This window comes from Camelus ferus, chromosome 18 (assembly GCF_009834535.1).
Source record: "Camelus ferus isolate YT-003-E chromosome 18, BCGSAC_Cfer_1.0, whole genome shotgun sequence".
Lineage (NCBI taxonomy): Eukaryota > Metazoa > Chordata > Mammalia > Artiodactyla > Camelidae > Camelus > Camelus ferus.
The window spans coordinates 22,350,236-22,370,019 of record NC_045713.1 but is presented as its reverse complement, the minus strand read 5'-3'; the positions used below and the strand labels follow the sequence as shown (position 1 = coordinate 22,370,019).

The following is a 19,784-nucleotide window of genomic DNA, read 5'->3' as shown; positions in this document are numbered from 1 at the left end:
CAGGTTCACCAGCAACAATGAGCCACGGGCACGATCTGTCGGGCTCTGGTGCCATACCTGTGCCGACTGTGCCATGCGCATTATGCACCTGAATCCCCACAACAGCTGGGGGAGGTGGAGAGACTGCCCCTGTTCACAGACAAGGGCGCTACCAGGGCCACACAGCTACCTTCTCGTGTCCTCTCTCCCTCTTGTCTCCTTAAACAAAGACCTATCCCAGTGTTCCGCCTCAGGGACGTGGAGGAGGGGGGCAGTGGGGTGTCCATGCAACAGTCCATGCAACTGTCACACCCCTGTCCCAAGGTGCCCTGCAAGGCTCTTAGTGCAGGAGTACCAGCCCCAAGGTCCCTGGGGGAGCCAGAGGTTAGCTGGAGACGGGGTTGGGGTGGAGGGTGGGGTGGTTAGGAAGCGCCTGAGTGTGAGGAGGCTGCTGACGTCCTATCACCCATTAGCAGCTCCAGATGGTGCACCGATAGCTCCTCAGCAGGAAGCAGGGCCAGCCCGGTTATGCAAGCCTGATGGGTGATAAGGAAGCAAAAGAGCAACAGACGTGCACAGACCACAGCACGTAAGTCCTCAAGGAGCCCGCACACACTCCCCAGGTGGTAGACACAACTCCAACCCCAGCCCCGCTCCCAGAAGCCTGGCTGGGTACCCAAAGATGGACTCCATTAAGATCAACAGGCAGGAAGACCTCATCCTTCCCTAGAATGAAGCTGCGGCGAGTTTACCCTCCATGGCAGTTACTGGATGGAGAAGGGCAGCCTGGTAACAGCTCACTCCGGGGGTGTGAGGGCAGCATTAGAGAGGGTACCAGGATCTGGGGGAAGCTCGGATGCAGCAGCCACTTCCCGGCTAAGAGCAGACCCAGGCGGCACAGTGCATGGTCACTGCCCCAGTGCTGGAGGGACCCTGCCTCTGTGCAGGACGGGGCCAGCACAGACAGAGGCTGACTCGACACATAGGCAGATGGCTCACGAGCGTGGAGTGGGGTGGCCCCAGGAGCAGGCATGGGGAGGACAGGACCCACACGGGACACCTCAGAGGCATGGAGGAGCAGGCCCAGACCCACACATGGGCAGGGCCATGTGGCAACATGGCCATCTAGGGGTCGGTCCCTGCTCTTCCTCTGTAGAGAACACTTCCATCTCAACCTAGCGAGCGGGGCAGGGAGGGGCCCCCACTCTCCTACAGATGAGGAAGCCGAGGCTCAGAGAGACCAGAGACTTGGCATAATTGGCAGCTGTCACCTCTGTTCTGGGCACACATCCCACCAACTCCCACATAAGCCTGTGAGCTACCACCTCCCCAGGGCATTGGTCTCTCTCCTCAGGGCTCCGCGAGCAGGAGGAGGGACATTACTGAGGCAAGACCAACTCATCCTGGACAACAGACACTGGGCCAGGTGGAGCAGACAGCCCCAGCTGCACACCCCCTGGTTCTGGCAGAGGCACTCAGATGTCACAGGGAGGCCTCATCACAGCTCAGACACAACCAGATCACAGGATGGCTGTGCGAGCAGGAGGACGGGACCCAGCCTCTGGCCCCCAGGTCAGAACAGCCCCCTCACACCTCCAGTTCTGCTGGGGAGCGCAGCTGACATCCCCACTCAGCACCGTTCCTTTCCCACCAGGCCTGAGGACGAGGCCTTCAGCACATTGCCACTCTGGTCCCTTCTCACAACCACATCTCCTCCCTAGCCTCTGGGTCCAGGTCTGGCCCAGGTGACCACTGGGCCTCATAGCTTTCCTGGCCCACCATAAAGTCGTGGGCTGCCTTGTAGCCTGACCCCTGCCTTGGGACCCACAGACACTGCTGGACCCAGGGTGAGGTCTCCAGACAGACTTAGCCCCTCACCCCCCACCCCTCCGCGCTCATACCTGCTGCCAGGCATAGCGCCTGCCCGAGCAGGCCTCTGTCCCGGGCTCCCTGCGCACTACAGCAGAGCCCCCGAATCGGCCTCATGCCGATTACTGCATCCACTCTCTGTGCCCCTCCACACAGAGTCTACTTTATAGTTTGTAAAGGTGAGGGAGTGGTACCCCCGCTATTCTCCCTACCCACCCAACAGAGGTGGACAGCAGAGAGGCTGCTATTTAAATAGACACTCATCGAGCACTACCCTCTCTGCTGGGAGGGGAGGAAGAAATTCAGACCCTGGTTCCCCAGAAGCAGCTGGAACCTGGGGGAGATGGGGACTGTGCCAAGAAACATGGTTGGAAGTGGGAGCGGGTGCCACCTCCTGCAGTGGACCACTCGGGCGCCCGTGGGCAACCCCTGGCCCTGTGGGCAGAAAGCGCTTCCCAGGTGGTGCAGACCGGGGGTGGGGCAGGGAGCAGGAGAGGTCAAGGCTGGAAGGCCAGCGGAGGTTGAGTGCAGATAAGGTACAGAGAGAGCAGAAGAGAGAGGCAGCACCAAGGAGCACTTTCACCTGTGTCCTGGGAGCACTGAGCAGGAGGGTCACCTGCATCTGCAGGACGCCAGGCTAGACTGAGGGGAGAAGAAAGGGCTGAGCCCCAGGGGGCCTCAGGACAAGGCAGAGACGGAGAGGGGCCCAGGGCAGAGGGAGAAAGAGGGCTAAGGACGGATGTCAGAGGAGTGCAGAGGGGGACAGGGGGCCTCAGGGTGAGCTCTCACACTGTCCCCTCTGCCCAGCTAGCTGCCTTCTGCATCATGCACCTTCATGAAGACCCCCTGAGTCCCCCAGTCTGTCTGGACACCCCAGCCAGCTGACAGGAGCCAGGACACGGATAGTGGCGTCGGGCAAGGGCTGGAGTCAGGACACTGACACTGCTCTCCTAGGTGGCCTGGGGGTTAAGTGGAGGGAAATGATGCCCCTGCTCCCGAACCTGCCGAGTGGCCTCCTCTGCCAGGGAGAGTGCCTGGCAGGGAAGCTCAGTGCTGTGCCACCTCCTGCATCAGGCTCCTCCAGGGCAAGAACTTGTCTGGTCTATGTCACGTCCCCTGCATCCAGCACCCCATCCCGAGCCTGCCCACAGACCTGCCATCACTTTGAGACGGCGTTAATGCCTTCTCTGGAGGGGGCTCTGAAACATTATTTGAGCCCAAACCCTCTCCTCTCCTCCCTCTGCTTGGCTGAGTTGACCCTCCTGGAATCCTACCCTCACCTGTTACCCTGCCCACAGCTCCAAGGGGGGATCCACAGACTCCTGGCTCCTCTTCTGCCCTAAAGCCCCCCCCCAGAGGCATAGGGGATAGGAGGGGCCTTAGCAACCCTAGGCCAGTGCACTGTCACAGCTCAGCCCTCCCGGCCCCGAAACGCGCGCTCACCCTGGTCCCAGTAGAGGTTAGCATTAGGAACTACCTGACAAACTCAGGGCCCCTCAGCCTTCCCGGAGGCACTCCCAACCCCTACAGGCCTGGAAATGACACAATCAGTGTTGCAAACCTGCTGCCTCTGGGGCATGCCCAAGGCCAGGACACCAGAGGAAGTAAAACTAGAGGGGCCCTGCGAGTGCCATGTCACCCACAGGCTCTTCTAGGGGCCCAGGGATGGAAGGCTACCCACCCCTCTGTCTCCCGAAGTTCACCCTGACTTGAGTGGTTAAGTCCAGATTACAGACTCACCTTCCCAGACGCACCTGCTAGGTCCCATAGCAAGTCTGATTGGCCCCCGACCCTCTGGACCTGGATGTGACTCGTCAACCTGCCGCCCCTGAGTTTGCAGTGAAGTCCTTCAGCCTGATTCAGGAGATAACTGCACCACCGGTGACGTGAGCCTCTCACGGCAGGCTGACACAGGCCACCCACGTCTGAAACCACGAGCGCAGAGCAGAGCAGCCGTCCCAAGTGAGGCCGGGCGACTGTCACCACTGATTAGAAACCCCACCTTTCATTCCCCATGAACTGAAGGTCGCCAGACATGGACTTTGGTGATTCGCCCATTGATAGGCGGATGAGTGTCCACTGTGTTCCTCTCAAGAAACACCTCTGAGATGCATGAAACTAGCCCCAGGAGGTGAGGACCCTGCCCAGGAGCAGAGTGGCGGGTCTCACCTTCTAGGCTTTTCCGAGAGGCGTAGGCTCCCTTTCCGCCAGCTGAGGCTGTCGGTGAGCACTGGGATGGAGAGGGTGTTAAACATAAAAGTTATGCAGTCTCAGTTAAAGGCAAACAAACAATACAAAAGGAAATAAAAATGGGAGTCCCCTTTGATCTCACCACAGAGGTAGCCCCTGTAGGAAGCCAGTCCCTCCAGACAAGGTCTGAGCTCAACACACGCACATTTTTGACGGCCTCACACCTTGCTGTGAGCTTTGCAGCCTCCTTGTTCCTCCGGCTACTTTCAAAATTGTTCGAGGGCAGCGCATAAAAACCTACTTCACGCCTTTACTGGTAGTACACGCCACTTTAATAATCCTACTGATGTAGGATTTAATAATAATATAATTTAATAATCTTACTGATGTACATTTGGATTGTTGCCTACAGATACTGTTTGAATTTTTTTGAGATATAACTGACCTAAACATTATATTCATCTTAGGTGCATCTATGCTATTTTTAATGAAGGCATGGCTCTTTAATCACCAACGTGAGTGCCGTACAAAAAACTGCCAGGGGTGGACTTGTGGGGTTTAGGGCTTACCATTGTAAAATACTGACAGATACTGCCAAGTAGCCCTCCAAAAATGTACCAACTTCTACTCCTGGCAGATGTGTAAGCATGCCTGCAGCCCTCACCAACTGTGTACATTATCAGTCTTTTAAATCTTTGCCAATCTGATAGGCAGAGATATTTCAGTGTGGCCTTAATTTGCACTTCCTTGATTATTAGTGAAGATAAGCATCTTTTCATGTACTTATTGGCTGTATGTTCTTGGGGGCACCAAATAAGGTCACACTTCAGTGTGGCTCTGTGCCTGTGTTTATGTGTGCCTGTGCATGTGTGTATTCTATGCATCAAAACATCTCGGGCCAGGTCTGGATACCCCAGAGCTGCAGCTCTCTGGAGTCTGAGAACACCAGGACCCACAGAAAGATGAATCAAAGGCTCCAGCCCATAAAACAATAGGAATAACCAGGGACATAATCATATTTCTTTCTACATTTAAATTTCAATCAGCCTGGTTCCTGTCTAACCTATTATAAGCACATAATTTTATACTTACTGCAGCCATCCCTTCTCTAGTATCCTTATCAAGAGAGCTTCCTTCTCTCTGTCAGGCTCTCCCCACCTTGCTGAAGCTGGAACCAGCGGACCACACCACCCACACCATGACCATACAAGGAGAAACCACAAAGGCCTCAAAGGAAGGAAATCACGGAAGGAAAAAAGCCAGAGACGGGAGTCCCCAAATCTGCATCCAAACTCTACCAAACTCTCTGCATGAACTACATGTATGCAGGCCAATTTCAAGCGGACCAACTAAGATTAAACAACCTGAACCAAGGTTTCAGCCGCTGCCCACACCAGAGTTTATAGCCTGCTTTAAAAAAAACAAAAACAAAAACCAATACTCTCCAGAGAAACGTAACAAAATCCATAGCCTTTACAACATGTATCATTCAGAATTTCCAAGATAAATCCAAAGCTATGAGATGAATGAAAAAATGGAAATATGTAACTCGTACTGAAAGGGAACGACAACTGATAGAGACTGACTCTCAATACTAAGTTTTTGGAAATAGCACAGGCTTTAAAGGGGCTACTCTTAACTGTGCTCAAAGGTATCAAGGAAAATATGTTCCCAATGAATAGGAAATCTCAGTGGAGAAATAGAAACTATAAAAAAGAACCAAAAGTAAAGTATGTAAGTGAAAAATGCACTATCTTAAACAAAAGTTAAACTCATAATAGTGCAGAAAAGAAGATGGAGCATTAACCATAAGGAATCCCTGAAAGCGAGGCAACTGAGATTTGACTGGATTGACTGAGAAAGCCACATCCTAAAAAACAGAGGAGTACTGTGAAAGTCAGCACAGTGCCCTTCCCAGGTGATGAGAGGAAACTGGGAGAATCCTGGACAGTTAATGGGATTCATCAGAATCCTAAACATGGAAGAGCCAAGCAGGTCAGCTCATTCCCCAAACCTGCTCTTGTGTCAGGCAGACACTTAGATGCAGGAAGGCCGGTGCCCCTTTGCCCAGAAAGTGTTCTGATGGGATAACCTGATACCCAACCCCTCTCCCACAATAAATGGAGATAAATAGAAAAACAACATCCATAGATGGAGGGAAAACCTCAGACACAAAGACGATACAATCAGGGTCGCCAAACACCTGTTGAAAACCAGCACCATGAAAGAAAGGCACAACAACAAACACTCTGTCAGCCAGACACATCACAAGGGTGTCATATATCAAGATATGTAGATCCTCACAACCCCGAGGTAGACCAGAGGTTAGCAAACTACGGCCCACAGGCCAAATCCACCCCATCTCTTAAAAAAAAAAAGTGAGCTAAAAATAGTTTTACATTTTTAGTGGTTGGGGGAAAAAGTTTAAACATGACACAAGAAAATATTATGGAATTCCAATCCCAGTGTCCAGTTTCATTGGACCACAGCCACACGCACCTGCTCGTTGTGTTGCAGCCTTGCTCAGGCTATGACAGCAGAGTTGTGACAGTGCTTTGAGTTGCTGCTCTGCACACACAACCCAGTGGTGCATTGTAACAGCGTTTCCAGGGCCACCACCATATAGTTGCACCACAATTCTTTTTTTTTTGCTATAAGTGCACACCCATCATATCAAAACAGGAAAAGTGGACTCTGAATGTCATGTTTTTAAGGCACAGTGGAGTGTGGATTATTTTCTTATCAAACTGGATGGCAAAGGATTGTGTTTATTACACAGTGACACTACAGATGGTCAACATTACTGGACGAAGCACTCGTCACAGGCACTATTCTCAATACAAAACAGAATTTCTTATACTACAGAACTACAATAATCAGTCAGTGTGGTACTGGCATATGGATCAGTGGAACAGAACAGAGAGCCCAGAAATAAACCCACACACCTACAATCAATCAATCTTCAACAAAGGAGGCAAGACTATACAATGGAGAAAAGACAGTCTCTTTGACAAGTGGTGCTGGGAAAGCTGGACAGCTGCATGTAAATCAGTGAAGTTAGAACACTCTCTCACACCATACACAAAAATAAACTCAAAATGGCGTAAAGACTTAAACATAAGACAGGACGCCATAAATCTCCTGGAAGAAAACATAGGCAAAACATTTTCTGACATAAATGGTAGCAATGATCTAGGTCAGTCTACCCAGGCAATGGAAATAAAATTAAACAAATGGGACCTAGTTAAACATATAAGCTTTGGCACAGCAAAGGACACTATAAATAAAACAAAAAGACAACCTACAACATGGGAGAAAATATTTCCAAATGATGCAACTGACAAGGCTTTAATCTCCAGAATATGCAAACAGCTCATACAACTTAATAACAAAAAAACAAACAACCCAATCCAAAAGTGGGCAGAAGAGCTTAAATAAGCAATTCTCCAATGAAGACATACAAAGCTAATAGGCACACAAAAAAATGCTGAATAGTGTTTCTTTTTTTTTTTTAACATTTTTTATTGATTTATAATCATTTTACAATGTTGTGTCAAATTCCAGTGTTCAGCACAATTTTTCACTTATTCATGGACATATACACACTCATTGTCACATTTTTTTCTCTGTGAGTTATCATAACATTTTGTGTATATTTCCCTGTGCTATACAGTGTAGTCTATTCTACAATTTTGAAATCCCAGTCTATCCCTTCCCACCCTCCACCCCCCTGGTAACCACAAGTCTGTATTCTCTGTCTGTGAGTCTATTTCTGTCCTTTATTTATGCTTTGTTTTTGTTTGTTTGTTTGTTTTTGTTTTTGTTTTTTAGATTCCACATATGAGCGATCTCATATGGTATTTTTCTTTCTCTTTCTGGCTTACTTCACTTAGAATGACATTCTCCAGGAGCATCCATGTTGCTGCAAATGGCATTATGTTGTCGGTTTTTATGGCTGAGTAGTATTCCATTGTATAAATATACCACCTCTTCTTTATCCAGTCACCTGTTGATGGACATTTAGGCTGTTTCCATGTTTTGGCTATTGTAAATAGTGCTGCTATGAACATTGGGGTGCAGGTGTCATCCTGAAGTAGATTTCCTTCTGGATACAAGCTCAGGAGTGGGATTCCTGGGTCATATGGTAAGTCTATTCCTAGTCTTTTGAGGAATCTCCACACTGTTTTCCACAGTAGCTGCACCAAACTGCATTCCCACCAGCAGTGTAGGAGGGTTCCCCTTTCTCCACAGCCTCTCCAGCATTTGTCATTTGTGGATTTTTGAATGACGGCCATTCTGACTGGTGTGAGGTGATACCTCATTGTAGTTTTGATTTGCATTTCTCTGATAATTAGTGATATTGAGCATTTTTTCATGTGCTTTTTGATCATTTGTATGTCTTCCTTGGAGAATTGCTTGTTTAGGTCTTCTGCCCATTTTTGGATTGGGTTGTTTATTTTTTTCTTATTGAGTCGTATGAGCTGCTTATATATTCTGGAGATCAAGCCTTTGTCGGTTTCACTTGCAAAAATTTTCTCCCATTCCGTAGGTTTTCTTCTTGTTTTATTTCTGGTTTCCTTTGCTGTGCAGAAGCTTGTAAGTTTCATTAGGTCCCATTTGTTTATTCTTGCTTTTATTTCTTCTAGGAGAAAATTTTTTAAATGTATGTCAGATAATGTTTTGCCTATGTTTTCCTCTAGGAGGTTTATTGTATCTTGTCTTATGTTTAAGTCTTTAATCCATTTTGAGTTGATTTTTGTATATGGTGTAAGGGAGTGTTCTAGCTTCATTGTTTTACATGCTGCTGTCCAGTTTTCCCAACACCATTTGCTGAAGAGACTGTCTTTATTCCAATGTATATTCTTGCCTCCTTTGTCAAAGATGAGTTGACCAAAAGTTTGTGGGTTCATTTCTGGGCTCTCTATTCTGTTCCATTGGTCTATATGTCTGTTTTGGTACCAATACCATGCTGTCTTGATGACTGTAGCTCTATAGTATTGTCTGAAGTCTGGGAGAGTTATTCCTCCAGCCTCTTTCTTTCTCTTCAGTAATGCTTTGGCAATTCTAGGTCTTTGATGGTTCCATATGAATTTTATTATGATTTTTTTCTAGTTCTGTGAAATATGTCCTGGGTAATTGGATAGGGATTGCATTAAATCTGTAGATTGCCTTGGGCAGTGTGACCATTTTAACAATATTGATTCTTCCAATCCAAGAGCATGGAATATCTTTCCATTTTTTAAAGTCTTCTTTAATTTCCTTCATCAATGGTTTATAGTTTTCTGTGTATAATTCTTTCACCTCCTTGGTTAGATTTATTCCCAGATATTTTATTACTTTGGGTGCTATTTTAAAGGGGATTGTTTCTTTACTTTCTTCTTCTGTTGATTTATCGTTAGTGTAAAGAAATGCAACTGATTTTTGAACGTTAATTTTGTAACCTGCTACCTTGCTGAATTCTTCAATCAGCTCTAGTAGCTTTTGTGTGGACCTTTTAGGGTTTTCTATATATAGTAACATGTCATCAGCATATAATGACACTTTTACCTCTTCTTTTCCAGTTTGGATCCCTTTTATTTCTTTCTCTTGCCTGACTGCTGTGGCTAGGACTTCCAGGACTATGTTGAATAGGAGTGGTGATAGTGGGCATCCTTGTCTTGTCCCAGATTTTAGTGGGAAGATTTTGAGTTTTTCACCGTTGAGTACTATGCTAGCTGTAGGTTTGTCATATATAGCTTTTATTATGTTGAGATATGTTCCCTCTATACCCACTTTGGCGAGAGTTTTTATCATAAATGGGTGTTGAATTTTATCAAATGCTTTTTCTGCATCGATTGAGATGATCTTGTGGTTTTTGTCCTTTCTCTTGTTGATGTGATGTATTACACTGATTGATTTGCGTATGTTGAACCAGCCTTGTGTCCCTGGGATGAACCCCACTTGGTCATGATGTATAATCTTTTTTATGTGTTGTTGGATTCTATTTGCTAAAATTTTGGTGAGGATTTTGGCGTCTATGTTCATCAGTGATATTGGCCTATAATTCTCTTTTTTTGTAGTGTCTTTGCCTGGTTTTGGTATCAGGGTGATGGTAGCTTCATAGAATGAGTTTGGGAGTATTCCTTCCTTTTCAATCATCTGGAAGAGTTTGAGAAGGACTGGTATGAGTTCTTTGTATGTTTGGTAGAATTCCCCGGTGAAGCCGTCCGGTCCTGGACTTTTATTTGTAGGGAGGTTTTTAATTGCTATTTCTATTTCCTTTCTAGTGATCGGATTGTTCAAGTGTTCAGATTCTTCTTGATTCAGTTTTGGTGGACAGTATGTTTCCAGAAACTTGTCCATCTCCTCTAGGTTATCCAGTTTGGTTCCATATAGTTTTTCATAATATTCTCGTATGATATTCTGTATTTCTATTTTGTTTGTTGTAATTTCTCCATTTTCCTTTCTTATTTTGCTAACTTGTGCTCTCTCTTTTTTCTTCTTTGTGAGTTTGGCCAGAGGTTTGTCGATTTTATTTACTTTTTCAAAAAACCTAAATATTGTTAATTATCAGAGAAATGCAAATCAAAACTACAGTGAGGTATCACCTCACACCCGTCAGCATGGCCATTATTAAAAAGTCCATAAATGGTAAATGCTGGAGATGGTGTGGAGGATAGGGAACCCTCCTACACTATTGGTGGGAATGAAGTTTGGCACAGCTATTATGGAAAATAGTATGGAGATTCCTTAAAAAACTAAAAATAGACTTACCCTATGATCCAGCAATCTCACTCTGGGGCATATATCCAGAGGGAACTGTAATTCGAAAAGACACATGGAGGAGGGAGTATAGCTCAGTAGTAGAGTGCATGCATTGCATGCATGAGGTCCTGGGTACAATCTCCAGTACCTCTGTTAAAAAACAAATTAATATAAATAAATAAACCTAATTACCTGTCCCCCCCAAAAAAGAAGACACATGCACCCCAATGTTTACAGTAGCACTATTTACAATGGACAAGACATTGAAACAACCTAAATGTCCATCAACAGATCACTGGATAAAGAAGATGTGGTATATATATATATACAATGAAATACTACTTAGCCATAAAAAATAAAATAATGCCATTTGCTGCAACACAAATGGACCTGAAGATTGTCATGCTACGTGAAGTAAGCCAGAAAGAGAAAGAAAAATACCATATGATACTGCTCACATGTGGAATCTTAAAAAATGACACAAATGAACTTACTTACAAAACAGAAACAGACTCAAGATACAGAAAACAAATTTACGGTTACTGGGAGGAAAAGAGGGGAAGGGATAAATTGGGAGTTTGAGATTTGCAGATACTAACTACTATATATAAAATAGATAAACAACAAGTTTATACTATATAGCATAGGGAACTATATTCGGTACCTTGTAGTAACCTATAATGAAAAAGAATGTGAAAACAAATATATACTTGTACGTGTATGACTGAAACATTATGCTCTATACCAGAAACTGACACAACATTGTAAACTGACTATATTTCAATAAGTAAAAAAAATTTCTTCACAGATATTAAAAATGAAAACAAGACAACCAACTTAAATTTCCAAGCAACTCACTGCTAACCAAGTGAGGAAAGCCACTTACTGAAGGTGATTTAATTGTGTTTGATTGCAGCAGCTGAAGAAGTCTGTCCAGAAAAAATAAATTTAAGACCATGGGCATTTGGGTGACAACAGCTGTTCTAAATGTTAAGGACACTGCGAGCAACATCGACAGTCAACTGAAAATGAGGCAAAAGACTTGAAGTGATTTTCCTTGGCTCTTGCTGGATCCAGATGTCACCGTAACCGCTGAGCTGGGAAGTGACTGAAGGCTGAGCCTCCGCACAGTCTGAGAGGAACGACCAGCAACTCAAGCAAGAAAATTTAACTCGGCAGAACTGGAAGTGGAGTCCGCTAATATGCCCTACAATCACGGGCAGTGAGGTACACGTGGGGCATGAAGAGGCTTCCGTGACTCATTAACAAACTTGTAAAGACAATGGGCTTCATCAAGCTTGATTTTCTACTGTATTATTCATCCACAAATACTCTGAGAAAAATACCCGCATCTCTTATCATGCTGCATCTACTGAATCCATCAGCAGTGTCGGCAGTGAACCTCATCTGCTCTCGGGCCCTGAACCAGGATGAAGAGACCCACGTTTGCAAAGAGTTCTAGTGACAGGAACGTTAACTGTGAACCTCAGTTAAGCAAATGGTACCCATTCTTATCATCAATAGACTCACATTACAAATTATGATTACCTTTTGAACTTTGCATGTGAAGAAACTATAGAAGTTTATTTCTTGTGTTTGCCAAGATTCTGATTCTTTTTCCACACAACCTAAAATCCATACTATCTGGCTCTTTACAGAAAAAGTTATAAATCCCTGAAATGGACCATCACTATCTCCACACAGGAGGAGATGGAAAAGGTTCAGCAGCTCAACAGGCAGGCAGGCTAACTTCAGAAGGCATAGTCTTCACCACTGACCCACACCGCCTCCAACAACATACGAAATACAACGAATGGCATTAGAAGAAGACACTAAAGATAACACCCACGTGACAAAATCACATTTGTAAAACAAACTGTTTTGAAATAGAACCAGTCAGAGATAATGGGCTCAGGACCTGGTCAACATGTTGTAACAATAAGAAAATGATCATGTGAAACATAAAGAAAGATTAATCATTTCTTGGAAAGAGACAAAGTATGAAAAAGTAAAAATCTGTATCAAAAGCATAAATTTAAGTCCCATTATTTCAAAAGTGAGACTTCATTATTAAGAGATTTGTAAAAGCAATTAAATCTGAGGCCCTGAACAAGAAAACGAATCATCGCTAACCAAGAGACTGCCCCCAGCTAGTCTAAGGTGTCCTTTTTCTCTTGAGAGTGGAAAGAAGGCCACAGAAAGTATAAAAAACATACTATTTAATAAATGTATTGCAATCCTAGGAAACAAGAATAAAAATAATAAAAGACATTGAAACCCATGGTATTAGCAATTCTGTAACCAGCTTGGCCCTAAACAGTTAAATTTTAGAATTGTGCCTGGGGTTTGATGTCTTCCTAAGGCATTTAAAACACGGAGAAGGTGATGTCAGACTTTTCAGTTTAATTAAATATTCACAGTAATTTTTGATTAAGTAAGTTTGCAATTGACAGTAAATACTCAGGGACAGCTAATGTACTAAATTGATGTTTTACTTTATTAGTTGTGCAAACCTTATAAGTATTGAAGAGTGTCGGTTCATGGTGAGAGGATGCCAATGGCCTGATAAATGTAAAAGGTGAACAGGACCTTGAACAGAGGCACTCAGTTATGGGTACACCTCCCCATACACAAAGTCTCCCTGGACATCAGTGAGTTAATCCACTGACTAGCAGATGGGCTCCATTTCCCGACCCCCTGGCCAGCCAGCCCAGCAAAGACCCTCAGGACACACGGTTCACGCTCGCAGCTGGGAATCTACCCTGGGGAAGTGGGGAAGCAGATGCTGACGCAGCTGGGCCAGCCTAGCCCTAGTCCCTCCAGCGGTGTCCACACTGCGTGTTGCAGCACTTGTAGAAGGTGGTCATTGGTTCGTCCGCAGAGCGGGTCTGAAGCTGCATGAAATAGGCACGAGGATGTTCACATTTGGGACAGGGCTCTGGCAATGAGAAAAACAGACAAGTGACCCACATTTATTTTTTTAAAAATGATGCTCATGACCACCTACTTATTAGAAGTAGGTGTTATGCCAAAGGTAGCAAAGATATCCCCCATCCTCATCAGCTCACTGGGTATCCCTCACCCAGGGTACCTTCTACCACGATTTAAGGCATCATTCCTGCTATGCTCTCACTGAGAAAGGAGGAGACCTGGGATCCTGAAAACATGCCTCCTCCTCTCTCTGGGTCCCTTTTCCTCAAATCTGACTGAAGACTGGTTGGAAACATAACATAAGAGGTGACATGGCTGCTGTGTGCATTACAGGGTCCACACCCTGCAGACTCTCCTAAAAAGTGCACAAGCTCTCTTACCTTCCCAAAGGAGCGCCCAGCATACGACCAACCTACTTGCCCGTAAATTGAGGGATCCGTTTTGGGAGAAGTTCCCTGGGCTAGTCTCATCAAGATCTAACCACACATCCCACATTTTTTCAAAGTGTTCCAAGGCACGTATTTACTTTCACTGTGATTTCAATCTGAGAACCTTGCTCTTGATGGAAACGTCTTCAAACACTATCAAGCACCAGTTGGACATCTGGTATGTAATTCATCTTCTACTGATAAATCCTGCCAATATTAAATTTTTAACATAGCAGGCCCAGATGTTCTTCTCTTGGGGTAAAAAGACAGCACGAATCCTACGTGAGCTCTCCCACTTCTCAGTGCAGGTCATGCCTCTTTCCTTCCTTGGTCACATCTATCTATATCAGAAATGAATCAGGACTAAAAATAAATACTAATTTTACTGGATATTTATGCAGTTTAATGCTCTCTACTATTAACTTTTAAAAATCTACATTAGAACAAAAAAGACAGTATTTTGCCCTTAGATTCTGATTTCTTATTACTCCAGTTTTTGTGGCTCTCATCACAGCTGCCACCTGTTGAGTGCCTATTATATGCCAAACACTCACTTCATGCTCTCACAATCTATGACTATGGATTTGCCCCAGAAAGGTTAAGGCCATACAATGAGAGGTCACTCTGAGACTCTATATTAGGCCTGAGTAACTCCAAAGCTTGTGCCAATATTGTTTGTGTAACAAATAAACTACTAAAGAAGAAAGCAAATACACTTTTTGCTTTTAGACGCCCACTGCACACAAGCATATCACAGACTCGGCCCTGCCATGGCACAGTCAGCCGCCTCACACTCAACCACAGCTCACCTGCAGTAGAGTCGACATTCTCCCAAGCAGCTGCTCCACCGAGCACATCATCCACTTCTTTCAGCTTTGGGTACTTCCGATTTGTTACCTAACAAACGACGGCAAGTCTTCAGTAAGCGAACAGTATCCACCTGGGTCACCAAGCCCTACGCGCCCTCCAGCATCTCCCCAGACTTCGCTTCCTTCCTTCAACAAATACAACTAAATACAATTGAAGGCAAACAGGTGCACTCAGCCAGGTAGCCCAGCCACTGCCCTCAGGCAGAGAGCTTTCTAAGAAGGTCACAACTGGCTTCTTTTCCAAGATTTACCAGACATCCTTGAAATTTCAGGGTTACATAAAGAGTTCACTCTTTCCAGTTTCAGGCTCTAAACTCCCACAACACAGTTATACAGTAGAACAAAAGAGGGAAAAAAATTGGAAAATTCCTGCTCTCCTGCAACCAAGCAGGACCCTATGGGGCCTTCCTGGGACGGACTCCTCCCCCCATGCCCTCTGCTTTAGCTCCTCTCCGAAGTACCTAGATAACGGTTGCAACAAATAACAGTATCTGATGCACATTTCCTGGGTTGTTTTGCAGATGCTAAAATCCCCACCAAAAAGAGGAAGTTAAGTACTTGATGACCATGAGGACCTTGGCCTGAGGATTGATGCTCACCCCTGTGACACCACTCTGTTACCTCATCATCAATCAATCAGAGAATTATGCAGGATGTGATCACATACTCTGCAACTCCCCTCCAGCACCTTGACTTTACAAATGCTTCCTTGAAATCCACCAGGGAGTTCTAGCTTTTAGAGCATGAGCTGACCCAGTCTCCTCGTCTGGCGCCTTACCACAATTCAGTGTCAGTAGTTGGCTTTACTGTGCGGGGGCGAGCGGACCAGACCCAAGTTTGGTTCCCTAACACTCCTACAGTTTATATCCTAGTATTAACAAAGTGCGTAAGTAAATTAAGCCTGTTGGAAGGCAATGAGTCCCACGGGAAAAGTAAAAGTAGGGGAAGGAGTATAAAATGGAGAGGCTGCAAATTTAAATAATCACTTAAATAAAAACACGAACGAGAGACACAGGTACCCAAAGGGAAGAGTGGACCGGACAAAAACCCGTGCACAGGGTCTGGTGGTAGCGTCACGTGCAAGACCGCAGAGCCTCCGAGAAGCCGGCGTTGCTGGGCAGAGAGCGTCAGGAAGGGAAATCGGAGCAGGAGGACAGGACAGGACTGGGGAAGACCTGGGTCCGGGCCTGGTAGACCCGTGAGAATGTCAGCTTCCGCTCCTCGCGCCGGGCAGGGAGGTCCGGCCGGGACCCACCTTGCGGGTGATGTTGTGCACGTAGGGGCAGGTGTTGCAGGCGAAGCGGTGGCAGCGCTGCCCCTCCTCTACGATTAGCCCGTTCCCGCAGCCCGGGCAAAAGAGCAGCATCTCGGCTGACCGGCCCGATGTTCCCGGCAGCTCCCGCAGCGGCTCGGCGCACCCAGCCAGACGCGCCGAACTCCTACTCGTCCGGGCAGCCGCCCCGCCCCTCAGCCCACCAATACACACGCCGATTCCGCGCTCCCAGTGAGCACTGCGGCAGGCCATCTCCCAGAGACTCACTTCCCATTGGTGCTCGAGGTAGCCCCGCCCCTCAGTGTCCCGGAGGTGTAGCTGTGTCGCCTCTATCGCGCGGAGTTGGGGTGTTGGCGGAACCTGCGGGCGGCGAGGCGCCCTGGAGGCAGCGGAGGCGTCTGCGCGGCCCGAGCCGCAAGAGGAGGAGGACGAGGAGGAGGCGCTGCCTCACTCCGAGGCGGTAGACGTGTTCCAGGAGGGTCTGGCCATGGTGGTGCAGGACCCGCTGCTCTGCGACCTTCCGATCCAGGTGCTGGCGGGGCGGGGGCCTTCCTATCGAGGTGGTGTGTTGGGGTGCGGACGGACCCCGGGGGTGCCGATGGCGGGCTGCGGCCCAAAGGACTGGAGGAGACGCCTCCGGGCGTAAATGCGGGTTTTAGCTCCGGCCGGGCGTGGAGGGGCGAGGGAGGTTCTCGCCTCGGGGGCGTAATTTAAAGGGGGGCCAAAAACCCACTGGTCAGGACACGTGACATGTCAATGCAGTGTTTTTAAAACGCAAAGTTTGTGTAAAAAAGCCTATGATAGGCAAAGTAACATAATTTCAAATAAAAACAAGATCAGTATTACTGGTTTTTTCCTTCTCAATCTTCAGTATGGTTTGGTAGGGTCCAGCTTTTAATCCTTGTTATTTTCCGTCATGGAATTTTTAACTCCTATTTCCTTAACACTTGTATTAAGATGTTGATCATTACCGTTTTTTGGTGACCCGGTAAATTTTGCACCCCTGCCTCAGCCTTACCTGAGGCCCTGGCCTGGGTCCTGGTGGTCAGGGGCTCTCAGGCTGGACAGTCAGGCCGAATGTCCATCCTCCCACCCAGCACCCGGGCTGGAGGAGCCAGGGGCTGATTCTCAAGTTGGTCCATTCTCCTTGTCTGTTTCTTTGCTCTTCTTTCTCCCAAGTCTCTGTCCACTTAATAGAAAATGTGGGTGGGACACGAGATTGAGGTGCTGAAAAACTGGGAAACTCTCACATATGAGCAAGAACCTTGAAAAAATGTAGCACCACTTGTTGAACACGATCGCCTTGTTTTCCTTTATTGTTGGTCTGAGTGGTAAAGACAGCCAGGGTTCCCACTACCACCCTTGGTCTTTTCTAGGTTACTTTGGAAGAGGTCAATTCCCAAATAGCACTAGAATATGGCCAAGCAATGACGGTCCGAGTGTGCAAGATGGATGGAGAAGTAATGCGTAAGTGCTGCCCTCCCTTGAGGCCGTGCAGTTTCAACTTTCACAGGGAAAGATGTTAGCAGGACTGGTCAGTGGGAAACTCAGGGCAGTGTCTAGATGTGTTGGGGCAGCCACAAGCCCAGCCTGCCCAGACTTGAGCCTCGGGAGGAAACAGAACTTCAGTGCTCCTCTCTAGCTGTCTGAGGCTGTGGCTGCAGGTTCCCACCATGGCTCTTCTCCCATTTGTGTCCCTGGTTGCAGCTGTGGTTGTAGTCCAGAATGCCACGGTCCTCGACCTGAAGAAGGCCATCCAGCGATACGTGCAGCTCAGGCAGGAGCGTGAAGGGGGCATTCAGCACATCAGCTGGTAGGTGGGGCGGCCAGCAGCTCCTGCTTGCAGTCCTTCACAGGAGCTGGTGTGGGACTCCACACGAGCACTTGCTGTCACCTGGGCTCTGCTACAGAGTGCAGGTGGAAGCCACAGGCTCCCTGTCCCAAGCCTTCAGGCAGGGCAGGTGCTTTTGTGCCTCCATCACCCTCCCTGGGGAAGCTGCCATCTGGGCAGCTGGATATCTTCACATTGGGACACCCTAGGGCATTTCCAGTGTGTCTGGAAGTGGTTTCCCTAGTGACAGATGGTACGGCTGCCAGCTCCTCACCTGGGTCCTCACCCTCAGTCTCCTGTTAGCCGTGTCTTGGTACTGCCACCTGTTTCATTAGGCAAGGTGTGTTTGGCCCCCAGCCTCCCCATGCATCCCTTTGAGATCAGTGCCTTCTTGTACCTGCCTCACACCTGGTACACACGTGGTACAGGAAAATAGCCTGGAGGAGACTGGCTGCCTCAGGACCTGCAGAGCTGAGCGCCTTGAGTCATCCTCATGCCCAGCATCTGCATCCCAGCTGCCCTGCTTACCCTGCTCATGGTTTACTGAGTCCTCGTCTTACAGGTCCTATGTGTGGAGGACATACCATCTGACCTCCGCAGGAGAGAAACTCACAGAGGACCGGAAGAAGCTCCGAGAGTAAGTTCAGGCTGTCTTGAGCTGCAGGGAGGTATCTGTTCTGTGGCTTTCTTATTCCCCATGCTCTGCCATAGGGCTGGGGTCCCCTCCAGGTGCTTTTAAAGGAAGGAAGGATCTTAAATCACTTCCTGGGGAATGTGTGAGACCAGGAAAGTCCCTCATTGGACTGACGCCCTCCTGCAAGGAGCTTCCTGGAGGCCTCCCTGCTAGAATAGGAGGCAGAGGAGCAACGGAAGGGGATGGGGTCCTGCTGCTTCTCACCAGAGGCAGTTCAGGGCTGCAGAGCCAGGGGAAGAGAAATAAGAGCGTGCGTGGGGGTGGGAGGATGACCACTGCCACCTCCTTGCCTTCCTGAACACCATGCTCTTTCCACCTGCTTTCTCTCAGTCCCTCATCAGCCTCAGGTGAGGACTCACAAATGTGCCCTTCTGTAGATTGGACACTTCATGCCCTTCCTTCTCTTTCAGCTATGGTATCCGGAATCGGGATGAGGTGTCCTTCATCAAAAAGCTGAGACAAAAGTGAACCTCCAGACAAGGACAATTCTGAGTCTTGAGCTCACCTCACCCCAGATGGGCCCAACTGGACTGTCAGCATGAATCCTTATCACACGGCAGATTCCACAGGGCTGGGAGCCTAGCCCTGTGCACAGAATAAACCTATTTCTGCTTAGTTTGCAAAGTCAAGCCACAGTTCCAGGGGCAGAAGGGACTGGCGCTGCCCCATCAGAGACGGGAGGCAGAGGCAGAGACTGGTGGCGGGTGAGTCCCAAAGTCTGAGATGCTACATCTGAAGCTTGGGCCACCCCTCTCCCCAAACCACACGAGCCTGTCACTGTGATGTCTACAGCCAGGAGGAAGTAAAAACACAGTGACTAGCTTTCTGTTTCTGCTTGTGGGGACACAGGGGGCCTGCAGTCTGAGCCCAGCCGTGGACAGGGCCTCCAGCTTCAGCCCATGGGGCCCACCCACAACAGTGCCTTCAGTGGCTCCTGGAAAGGGAGGTAGCCTGGGGCTGGAATTGGGAGCAGGTG

At 47.6% G+C, this 19,784-nt stretch overlaps 3 protein-coding genes across 3 annotated transcripts in view; 2 read left to right on the top strand and 1 right to left on the bottom strand.

Moving 5' to 3' along the window:
* LOC116657654 (MICAL-like protein 1) overlaps nucleotides 1–4,360 on the top strand; it is a 33,706-nt gene extending 29,346 nt beyond the window's left edge. The window contains exons 3-4 of the mRNA XM_032461067.1: nucleotides 1,334–1,551; nucleotides 3,610–4,360. Of these exons, the coding sequence (XP_032316958.1) occupies nucleotides 1,334–1,551; nucleotides 3,610–3,658 (267 nt within the window). The 3' untranslated portion in view covers nucleotides 3,659–4,360. The remainder of the gene's footprint in view (nucleotides 1–1,333; nucleotides 1,552–3,609) is intronic.
* Nucleotides 4,361–13,168: 8,808 nt separating this feature from the next.
* On the bottom strand, nucleotides 13,169–16,461 carry POLR3K (RNA polymerase III subunit K). The gene is made up of 3 exons (XM_006178919.3): nucleotides 16,266–16,461; nucleotides 14,951–15,038; nucleotides 13,169–13,720 (listed from the first exon to the last, which is right to left on the bottom strand). Exons 1-3 carry the CDS (start codon nucleotides 16,374–16,376, stop codon nucleotides 13,593–13,595), a joined length of 327 nt encoding a protein of 108 aa, XP_006178981.3. The 5' UTR covers nucleotides 16,377–16,461; the 3' UTR covers nucleotides 13,169–13,592.
* SNRNP25 (small nuclear ribonucleoprotein U11/U12 subunit 25) lies at nucleotides 16,457–19,630 on the top strand. The gene is made up of 5 exons (XM_006178918.3): nucleotides 16,457–16,812; nucleotides 17,660–17,750; nucleotides 17,991–18,096; nucleotides 18,677–18,751; nucleotides 19,219–19,630. The coding sequence occupies exons 1-5, from the start codon at nucleotides 16,771–16,773 to the stop codon at nucleotides 19,274–19,276; spliced, it is 372 nt and encodes a 123-aa protein (XP_006178980.1). The 5' UTR covers nucleotides 16,457–16,770; the 3' UTR covers nucleotides 19,277–19,630.
* Nucleotides 19,631–19,784: the final 154 nt, after the last annotated feature.

What these genes read in the sequence shown, in the direction of transcription:
- POLR3K (XM_006178919.3), bottom strand. Translation starts at nt 16,376, where the DNA reads ATGCTGCTCTTTTGCCCGGGCTGCGGGAACGGGCTAATCGTAGAGGAG. An exon ending in TGCACAACATCACCCGCAAG is followed by an intron (nt 15,039 to 16,265) that starts GTGGGTCCCGGC and finishes GTCGTTTGTTAG; the next exon opens with GTAACAAATCGGAAGTACCC. An exon ending in GAATGTCGACTCTACTGCAG is followed by an intron (nt 13,721 to 14,950) that starts GTGAGCTGTGGT and finishes TCTCATTGCCAG; the next exon opens with AGCCCTGTCCCAAATGTGAA.
- SNRNP25 (XM_006178918.3), top strand. Translation starts at nt 16,771, where the DNA reads ATGGTGGTGCAGGACCCGCTGCTCTGCGACCTTCCGATCCAG. An exon ending in GATGGATGGAGAAGTAATGC is followed by an intron (nt 17,751 to 17,990) that starts GTAAGTGCTGCC and finishes CCCTGGTTGCAG; the next exon opens with CTGTGGTTGTAGTCCAGAAT. An exon ending in GGCATTCAGCACATCAGCTG is followed by an intron (nt 18,097 to 18,676) that starts GTAGGTGGGGCG and finishes CTCGTCTTACAG; the next exon opens with GTCCTATGTGTGGAGGACAT.